Raw genomic sequence first — 10,241 nt, 5'->3', positions numbered from 1 at the left:
CCCACGTGGCCTGCTCAGCCTGATGAGCTGTCCCCCGGGCCGGCCAGGGGTGGCGGGGTGTGGGGACGAGGTGCACAGCTGCCCAAGCGGCCAGCCCAACCTCAGAAAAATCTGTCACCGTATCTCCGCAGGGTCACTGGTGGCAGGGAAATAGTCGCAGTGTGACACACAAGTGAAGAAGCAGTTTCAGAACAACACACCTCATATTAACCCAACGGGGCAAAGCGTCCCTGTGCCCGGCACACACGAAGTCTAGAATGCGGCGCCAGTGGTATCTTTAGATGGAGTAAGTGCGTTTCAAGGGGATTTGGGTTTTCCAGATTTTCCACATTAAGCAAATATTACTCTTGTAACACAAAGGGAGCCAGGGCAGCCCCCAACCCTGGGAGATGGACTGGAGGGGAGGGACCCAGGAAGGCCCCAGAACAAAAGGACCCAGTGGCCCCCGGTGGGGGTGGAAGCAGCACCCACCAGCCACCTGTCGCCCTTCAAATGCCAGGTAGGGCCCAGGCCCAGTGCCCCACCAGTGACATCATCTCTCCAGGTGTGGAGCGTGTCTCTGCCTGCCCAGGGCTGCAAAGGTCCCACACCCGGACAGTCCACCTCCTGATAGCCTAACCAGCAGCCAGCCCCGCTCCTCCCTCCAGGCCCTGAAGCCATGTCACCAGAAGGACTAGGAGTGAATCCCGCCCCACCCACGGTGTGACCCAACTCTGCAGCAGCCAAGGCGGGCACTGGGAAAGACTCCTGCCCATAAAACTCCTGCGAGTTATCCATCTCCCCAGATAGCCCAATCCCACCCCCTCGGCTTCCTTTTAACTAATAGGACACTTAGTTTAATGAGGAGAGTTTGCATAAAAGGAACCTGCTAATTAAATTTTAAACCTTGTCATTCTAAGGATTAGCCCCGCTCTGAACAAAGCATTTGTCAGAGGAGGGAGGGAGAGAGCTGCCCTCCCTGGGAAGGGCTGCCTGGCAAGGCCCACCGATCTGCTCCCACCGGATCTCTGGCTGACTTAGCCAAGAAGGAATCTTCTGGAAAGCACTGGAGTCTCATGGCCCCGGCACCCCCCCAGCAGGACGGGCCTGGCTGGGGGCTGTCACCCAGGGGAAATGGTGATAAGGGGCCTGGCCACACTCCAGCCTGCAAGCAGGGCCCGAGGACAGGACTTCACTGACCGCTGAGGTTTGCGGGAGGGGGAAGCGCCTCAGGAGGGGCCGGCCCAGCCGGGGCTCAGGGAAGACTCTGGCCCTTTCCGCATCCTCCCACCCTGCCTCATCCCCAGGGGCCAGCCCTGCCCAGCCCTCCAGCCTGGGGCTGTCCCCAGTGCTCCCCACTTGCCCTGTCTGCAGCCGGCATTGTTCCCCAAACAGAGAAAGAAAATGGGGAGGCAGGTGTCAGGGTGTCACCCCTGGAACATCAGAGGTCTCGACCTCTGACCTTTCTGAAGGTCAAATGAGTCTGGTGGTAGGGCGGGCCAGCCTGGGGACAATGGCTAGGCCTCTTGCGACCTTTAGGCTGGGGACAGGACAGAGCCACTTGATAAATGACCACCAGGCCCTGGGGGTGGTGGGTCTTGGGCACTGGAGATTCCTGTCCCAGCTGTGCCTGGCCCGCCCCTGAGTGAGCAATGGAAGCGGGTTAACGCCCTCCCGCAGAGCACACTGGGCCGCCACCCCGGGCCCTGGCCTCGCCCTGGCGCTCAGTCCTAATCCCGCTCCTGCCACAGGCACCACGGGGCAGCCTGCAGGGAGGGGCTCCCTCTTCGAAATTGAAGTGAAGTTCTCGAAACACAAAACTGACCCCTTTGAAGTGAATGCCATACGACCACCACCGGAGTTCCGAACATTCCCTCACCTCAAAAGAAAACCGGACCCCTCAGCCCGCCCCGGCCCCGGCAGCCACCGAGAATTCACACAGCACGTGGCCTCTGCACCCAGCTCCATCCCTCAGCGCGAAGTTCCAAGGCTCCTCCCTGCTGTGGCCTGTGTCAGAGCGTCCTTCCTTTGCACCGCCGCAGGGTCCCCCTCTGATTAGCGGCGTTTGCTTGGGTACCTGCTTCCGTTCCTCCTCGGGGCCTGTGCCAGGCGCGGCATTGCTGGGGCTCACGGTGACTCTGCGTTCACGGTTTTGAGGGCGCGCCACGCTCCCCCGCAGCGGCTGCTCCATTTCCGTTCCCGCGGCACGCACCGGCGCTCCAGTCTCTCCACGGCCTCGCCAAGGCTTGTCCCTCGTATATTATTATTATTATTATTCTTACGGCCATCCTTGTGGGTGTTGGGTGGGATCAATGTGGTTGTGATTTGCACTTTCCTGGTGGCTGACGCTGCTGGCATCTCTTCGTGTGCTATTGGCCGTGATTGGTCCCAAAACGAGAGGATCAAATAGGGGCTGGGCAACTGCCTGTCCCACCAGCCAAGGGCAGAGCTGGGGCTGGGCCACGTCTGCTGGCCCCTGGCTGCAGGGGGTAGACCATGGCTTCTCTCCTGGGCCCTCAGGTTCCAGGCCAGCCCGGCCCAAGATGCCCCATGAGCGCACCCTCTCCTCCCACTGTCCCTGCCTTCCCTCTGGCACAAGAGTCTGAGGCCACCCAGGTGTGGAAACACTGGATTCAGAAGCACCGAGGACAGGCACCCGGCCCTGTTCCACTGACAGCGACTCAACCTGCAAGTCGGGAAGCAAGTCCTGGGGTCCCCCTATCCAGCTCCTGCCTCCAGCAGGTGTGGCCTGACCCAGCCTGGGGCGGGGGACCCACGGCTACTTTGGCCTCCGTGACAATGAGCAAGCAGGAAGAAACCCAGACAAGGACCCTCAGCCACCACAGCTCACGTGCCTGCCTCTGGGAGAGTGTGAGTGGGACGTCAGTCTGAGAGGTGGGGGGTGTCACCTCTTAGAGATGGTGAGTGTGCACATGTGCATGAATGTGTCAGTGTGTGTGCTTCATCCTGGACTTGGCCTCAGGAAGCCCTGCAGAAACCCCAGGAAAGGAGGTTGTATTTGCTGCTCTTTGCAGACTCAGAGAGGCCGAGTGACTCGCCCAAGGTCACACAGCATGTGGAGTGCACAGCTTGGATGAGAAGGATGAGGGGGGAATTGGCCAAGCCTGTGCTCTGGTGCCTGGCTCTACCAGGTGGCTAGGGACGGACATTCGATGACGGACGTGTGGGGCCGCAGGCAGCCCAGGGTGGCCCACCCGAGTCTCCTGGGCTCCTGGACCCAGCCCAGCCCAGCTCTGCAGGTGCGGCTGGGTGGGCCGCCTGGCGCTGGGGGATGGCTCACCAGCCCTGTTGGGGGAGCACACGGAACTCAGGGTTGGAGGCCCTGTGGCGTCAGGGGCCACACACGCTGCATGCACCCTCACACGAAGCGGGGGCTGCAGAACCGGAGTTTTCTCCCAGGTTTGGCCTTGGACTCCATCCATATTGCCCCAAGGTGACAGCTGCTTCTTAATCGCTCCCTACTTTTGAATGCCAGGAGGGAGGGGGCTCCGCTGGACAGGATGGAATATTTTTATGGTAAAAAATGAGCCGGTTGCATCAGCTCCAGGAGTGTGGGCGCCGTCACCGAGGTCGCACGGGCAGACGGATGAGAATCCTGCTTGTGAAGCCGCGGCTCCCCCATTAATTAGGGGGGAGGGGGCGCTCGGCACCGCCTCGCACCGCACCCACGGCCAAAAGCTTGTCAACATTTTCCACAAAGAATGAAAATGTAAATAACTTTCAGATTATTCAATGTCACCAAGGTGTGGAAAGAGGTCGCCATACTGGGTGCCATTTATCTCGTTGTGGATTTAAAGAGCTTTTTTCTATTAAATTTCTTAAAATTAATGTTTTATGTTGCTCAGAGTAATTTGAACAATTATGGGCTTAAAGAATTGATCATTACAGCCCCTGGGACTTAGCGACCCAGACTGATTCCTTTGAAAACCTGGGGATTTATCAGTGTTGCTGCTCAACCCGGCGACCCCACCCCACCCCCGTCTGGACCGCCCAGTCCCTGCCTGTCCACGCGAGGCCGGACCTGCTGGCAGATGGCAGGGGGAGGGGCGTGTCCCTGGTCTCAGGGAGGGAGGGGGTGCTGCAAGTCCTCAGGGACCCCAGATTTGGGAGGGGCCCTTGGGCTAGAAGAAGCCCCTTATGAGAATTTTATATCTAAGAGGAAAGAAACCCTTTCATGTGTCGGTTGGAATTATTTTTATTATTCGGGCATCTACGTTTGATGATGCAACACCGCTGCCGGACTCAGACGCCAGCAAGCCAAGCGGTGCACGCGCCGCCCCTCCCCGGCCCTGCCGCGCCGCCCCCCGCCCGCAGCTCCGCGGCCCCGGTCCCGGGCAAGGGCCGGTCCTCCCTGGTCAGACCCGCGCCGCCCCTGGGCGGGGTCCCTGGCGCGACCACCGGGAGGAAAAGGCAAAACTGCTGGCGCGCAGGGCGCAGGGCGCACGCAGGGGCGCCGGTCCCCGGAGCCCTCGCCCGCTCGGTCCCTCAGCGGGGCGGCCCCGCTCCCAGGCCCGGGGACCTCAGACTTCGCTCCGTCCCCCAGGCCTGGCTCCGCGGGGAAACGGGGCGCCGGGAACCCCGATTCCCGCGGACGGCGCGCGCGTTCGGTTGTCCACGGCGAGTCGCCTCCACGCGAGCGTGGCGGGCCCGGGCCCGGCAGGACGGGTCGCCTCCCTTTCACCCGTCCCCGTCCGAGGTCTCTCTGCCTGCGGGCTGAGCTCTCGCCGCGCCCGGCCCGGCCGGGACCAGACCCGGAGGGATCCGCCTGCGTTTCCGCCCCCGGGGCGCGGGGCGGATCGGATTAGGCCAGGCGGCGCCCGCTCCGCTGAGAGAGGGAAACTGAGGCGAGCGAGGTCATGGGACCTGGGGTGACGGAGACCCGACACAGCTGAGCCCCGTGGGCCAGGCCCCCCCAGCCCGCTCCCGGGCGGGGCCTCCGTGCGGCTCCCCCTCCCACCCCGCCTCCGCCTGCCCCCTTCTCCCTCCCCCCAACCCCCGGGCGGGAATCGGCTCTGGACTCTGCCGCCAGCTGGGGCGGGCAGGGCAGGGCGGCCAACCGGCGAGGGCCCCGCGGGACGCCCGCACTTTATTAACCTGTCAGCGCCGAGTCCCGGCGGCTGGGGCGGGGCCGGCGCTCGCACCCACCCTGGGGCCGCCTCCCTCCCTGCCGGCCGGGCCACCCTCGTCTGGTCCCGCCGCTTCCCCGCTGGGCTGCGGTTCGGCTCCACCCGGGTCACCTCCCTCGGGGAGGCGAGGCCGTGGCCATGTCCCCTCCTGCGTCCCCTACTCGCCAACTCCTGGGGCTGCGCGGCCCGGGGTGGCAGCCATGGTCCTCGCTGGGAGCGGGGCTGGGGGCACCAGGCTGAAGCCCCGGGGCCGCCTGGGCAGTGCCCCTCCCCCAGTTGGGGACAGGCCCTTCCCCCTCGGGCCTCAGTCTCCCTGCAGGCAGGGGCTGCGTGGGCCACCGCGGAGTTTGGAATCGAGTTTATGGAATGAACAGTCCTAGCACCTGCCCAAGCTCAGCCCCCGGGACACAGCAGTCTGTGGACACCCAGAGGCCAGTGGTGGCCAGGCAGCCTGTCCTCTGTGATGTCTCTCAGAGCCGTTTTGCCCCAGTTCCATCACTGCCAGGCCCGCAAGCCTGCATGCACTGGGGACTGACCCCTCTCCCTCCCCTCCTGCCCCCCCAGCTTCCTCATCTATGAGTTGGGTAGGGGGACATCACAGCAGCTGTGGGACTCAGGAAAGGAAGTTCCTGACAGTCCTCCCAGAATACGGCTGGCACTGGGGAGACTGGGGGGGCAGAAGAGGGGAACTCAGGCCCAGTGGCTCAGAGCAGCTCCTCTTGGCCACGCCCTAAGGGGGCTCCTTACCCTGGGTGGTAGGAGGGACTGGGGACAGCTCCAAGGTCCCCAAGAGAGCTCCTCCCCCAGCCCCTCCTGCCAGCCAACCTTCCCTCCCTCCTCCACTGAGAAAGGGGCTCCAACATGACTCCTCCTTTCTGCCCCAGAGAGAGACCCTAAGGGAGAGACCCTCCCATCCTGCAGCAGGGAAGACTGGGGGTGCCCCGCCCAGTGCTTCTGCCACTCCGCACAGCGCACTCACCTGTCTCGCCTTGGAAGGGACTGTCTTCTCTTTTCAGGGAGGAGAGCATCGCTCAGAGGGGCCAAGTCACCAGCCCAGGCTCACACAGCAAGTTAGCAGCCGAGCTGGGACTGGAATCCAAGCTGGAGAGACCTCCGTGCCTGAGTCACCCTACCTGCCGACGCCAGCACTCCCTGTTTGGGGCTGGTGCCAGCTGCAAGCTTTGAGCAGTAGACCATAGTCCCTGGCCGAGCTAAGCAGCTCTCCAGGGACAGAGTGGGGAGACTCCAGCCCCTCCCCCCCAGCACGCGTGGAGTCTGTCCTCTCACACCTGTTTGCAGTGCCCAGAGCTGCGACCGAGATCCAGGGCCGAGAGGATGCCCGAATCCACGCCAGGTGTCCAGGCGAGGAACCAGTGGCTCCTCCTGGCCGGCACTGCGTCTCGACTTTCAAAGAACTGTGCCCCCCCCCAGCACCGGCCCCCCCACCGCGCCTCACCAACGACAGAGGCCTTCCGCTGACTGTAACCCACAAATTTATTGAAGTCTTGGAAAGAGCTGACACCCGAGAATAAATAAAAGACGTGGGGCATTCGCAGAACCAATAGGTAGCTCAGATTCAGGTTTACGGGAACGGCTGACTCGCACACCCGCCAGCCTTTGTGTCTGGGGCACGCACAGCTGCAGGCGTCTCCCAGAAACTTCTTTTGGAAGTGTCTGATAGAGGGGGCGGGGCGGGCTCAGAAGGGCCCTCTGCCCCACCCCCTCCAGCGGGGGAGAATTCCCAGCCTGCCCGGCAGAGCCGCCCAGACCGCCAGGGCATGCAGTTTGGCAACGGACATCTGCAGGCGCGGCCTGGACACCGGGGCCTGGGGACGGCTCTGACGTAGGGGGAGGGGACGAATGGAACAGTCTGGGCTGGGGGAGGAGCTCCTTGTGGGCTTGAAGAATGGATCTTGGAGGGAGGGGCCCAGGGATTTCCGCCTCCTCCCCGGATGCTCAGGAACAGAAAGGCCTGAGACTGGGGAAGTGGGGTGGAGGCTCCCGGGGGAGGAGGGGCTGGTGGCAGGGAGTCTGCCAGTGACCACGGGGGACAGAGCCGTGGCCCCACTCTGCACCCCGCTGCTGCTTCCCGCCTGGACAGAAAGGCCCATCTCTGACCTGAAGGGGGCGCTGAGGGGCCAACAACTCAAGAGACATACAGAGCCCGGGGGTGAAAGCAAAATTATTGTTTTTTAATTTTAGAAATGAAAGCATTTTCCAGCCCTTGGGCTGTGCTGGTCTGGGCTGGGCCTGACCGTCCGAAGGCCTGGCCTCGAGGGGCGACATTTCATGTCTAGAAACCGCAGCAAGTGCTCAGTTGGTTGGTTGATAGAGGGGAGCAGTTTGCTTACGAAACAAGGTCCCAGAGTCCCCGGCCTGCTGGGGACCCCTCCACGCACCTGGACACCCGGCGAGGAGGGGCCGGAGTGTCCCTCAGCCCCAGGGCCGTGGGAGGCTCTGCAGACACCAGACCCGCCAACGTCCTTCCTCGGCGGCGGTCCATGAAGCCCCAAGCTGCCCACCCGGGGGCAGTGCCGCCAAGACCCCTCGTGTCCGGTGCTGGGTGGAGCCCGGCCTCGGTCAGAACTGCGCGTGGTCCACCTCGTCCAGCCAGGAGGCCGGGCTGGCAGGGAAGTCGGGGTAACCCCCGCTGCTCCCAGTGGACAGGTCGGAGCTGGGTCCGTTCCCCACCAGCACCTTCATGGGCGGGGGCCCGCCTGTGGCCCCTGAGGGCACAAGGCCCAGGCTGGCGTCGGGATACACCAGGCTGGAGAGCAGGGGCTGGGGGCCGGGGAGGCTCTGTGGGGCAGCGGGGGATGGGGGGACGCCGTAGGGGCTGCTGGGGCGCAGCTCTCGGTACTGCTCCGGGCCAGCCAGGCCGCCATGCTCCAGTGAAAAGCTGCCCAGGGCTCCCGAGGGCCGGCCCAGGGCTGGGGTGGGCTCCCCCAGGCTGCTGTAGAGGCCGTTGGCAGGACCCATTTCAGCCATGGTGGGCTCATCTGCAAGGGAAGCAGAGGGCTCTGGTCAGCGCCAGCCCCCAGCCGTGCCCTCCGGGACAGTCCCCAAGGCAGCCCCGGGAGGGGTGCGGACACCGCCTGCACTTTGCAGACAGGAAATGTATGTCTGGAGAGGCCGGGTGGGCAGCCTAAGGCCACAGCGCAGCCCAAAGACGGTTTCCTGTGCACGCCCTCTGAGGTGGCACTGAGGTGGGATGCGGCATCCCTGGGCCCAGAGAGTGAGATGAGAAACTGGGTCCCACAGAGGAGGGTGGAACCTTCTCCCCTCCCCAACACCAAGCAGACGGGACTTTTCATCTTTAAACTTGCCCCCAAAATGTGCTGCCCTTTCTCCTAAAAGTCACTGCAAGGGCTGGGAGCCAGAGAGAGTCCGGCCGCTGCCCCGTGAGAAAGCGCAGCACGTGCCTAGCTTAGAGTCAGGTCAGGCCACAGCGGCTCTACCCCCAGCTAGGGAAGAGCAGTGGTCCTGAGTGCCCAACTAGGGGCTTCGGGATGGGGGCCCAGGGTCTGTAAGTGACATGTTTTTGAAAGAGCCCAAGAATCCACTAACCAGGAATTCAGACGTCCAAGCTCCCTGCAGCCAACCACGCCTATGCCCTCCCCTCCCCGGAGCTCCTTCCGCCTGAGTGGCAGCCCGCGGTGCAGCCCGGGGGTCCCCCGTACCAGTGAAGGAGACCTCGGCATCGCTGTCCTGGCCCTCCTGGACGCTGTCCTTGTCTGACTTGGAGCTGCCGCGGGAGCGTTTCATGTTGCGGAAATACTGTCCCCAGCGCTGCCGGCCCGCGTCCTTCTTCAGCCGCTTCTCCTTGGCCCGGCGGTTCTGGAACCAAACCTGAGGGGTGGGGGCGGGTGAGTGGCTGCTAGGGGGCCGGGGTCTCTGGGACATGCAGACACCAGGCTTCCCTGCTCTGCTGGGAAAGTCTCTGCTGGGAGGTCGCAGGGCCTTGAGCCTGGGAGCCACCTGCTGCCCTGAGAGTGGCAGGGACGCGAACCCAGCAGGGACGGAGCGGGACCAGGCGTGGCCCGGGTGGCGCCCAGTGCTGACCTGCACGACACGCATGTCCAGGCCCGTCTCAGAAGACAGCTGCTCGCGCACGTGGCGCGCCGGCTTGGGCGAGGTGTTGTAGGCGCTCTTCAGCGTCTCCAGCTGCTTGGCCGTGATGGTCGTGCGCGGCCGCTTGGCCGTGGCCTCGGCCTCTGCGTGTGGGGCGAGCGGTGAGGCCGTCTGCCCCCTCCGGCCCCCAGCCGGGCCCAACCGTGTCCCACCCCAGCCGGCACGTCGGGCCCCAGATGCCTGCTCCCCGCCCCCCACCCGGCCAGGGGCTCCAGGCCGACCTGCCGCAGCCGGTGGTGGGGGCAGGGCACTGGCTTCAACTGGAGAAAATGGGACGCACCAGAGCGGGGAAGGGGCCGAGGGGGTCCACTGCAGGGGTGAGTGCTTCACGAAGAACCCGCTGGCCCGCTCCCCCACCCCGTTCCCCTTTATTCTAAGGGTGTGCGTCAGGCCAAGTGTTCACGGTCAAGGATTTAGGGGATAATTCAGACCAAGGGTGATAATCTGAGTAGTTCAAACCACCTTCCCTGCTAATGAAGCTGCCGCTAAGATTGCAGACCCTGCCTTCCCCCGCCGGCAGCCCGTTAACTATCCCTCTCTGAGTGTGGGCGCCGCCCTAGTCCGGAGGAAGCACCTAAATGGGAGCCCCAGGCCCCCTTGCTGAGCACCCGCCGTAGGCGCTAGTGATGAGGGTTCCACCAAGGCCCCACCCGAGACTGGCCTTAGCCCCATATTCCAGGTCACGAAAGGAGGGTTGGGGGCCCTGCTGAGGCCAGCCCGGGTGACCGTCGTCCCCTCCCGCTGACCTCGCTGCTTGGCAGTTTCGTAGTCCGCCTTGCACACGAGCCGGCTGTCCTCCATGAGGTAGAACTCGTCTCCCGTGGCCAGCTGCCGCTTGCAGACGACGCAGGCAAAGCAGTGCAGGTGGTACACGAAGTCCTGGGCACGGCGCACCACCTGCGTGGGCGGGATGCCCAGCTGGCATGCGGCGCACTTGGTCCCGAAGCGCCTGCGGGACGCACAGGGCACGCTCAGCGCAGCAGC

The 10,241-nt window shown here is 64.1% G+C and overlaps 1 protein-coding gene across 1 annotated transcript in view; it reads right to left on the bottom strand.

Annotated features, from left to right (window-relative positions):
- Positions 1 to 7,706: 7,706 nt before the first annotated feature.
- The window catches only part of LHX3 (LIM homeobox 3), a 7,254-nt gene continuing 4,719 nt past the window's right edge, over positions 7,707 to 10,241 (bottom strand). Inside the window, exons 4-7 of the mRNA XM_012654723.1 lie at positions 10,004 to 10,206; positions 9,189 to 9,340; positions 8,807 to 8,975; positions 7,707 to 8,125 (exon numbers count right to left, since the gene is read on the bottom strand). Of these exons, the coding sequence (XP_012510177.1) occupies positions 7,707 to 8,125; positions 8,807 to 8,975; positions 9,189 to 9,340; positions 10,004 to 10,206 (943 nt within the window). The remainder of the gene's footprint in view (positions 8,126 to 8,806; positions 8,976 to 9,188; positions 9,341 to 10,003; positions 10,207 to 10,241) is intronic.

This window comes from Propithecus coquereli, unplaced genomic scaffold (genome assembly GCF_000956105.1).
Source record: "Propithecus coquereli isolate 6110/MARCELLA unplaced genomic scaffold, Pcoq_1.0 Scaffold449, whole genome shotgun sequence".
NCBI classification, from domain to species: domain Eukaryota; kingdom Metazoa; phylum Chordata; class Mammalia; order Primates; family Indriidae; genus Propithecus; species Propithecus coquereli.
Note: the sequence above shows the minus strand (reverse complement) of the source record. Positions and strands in the feature narration are given on the sequence as shown.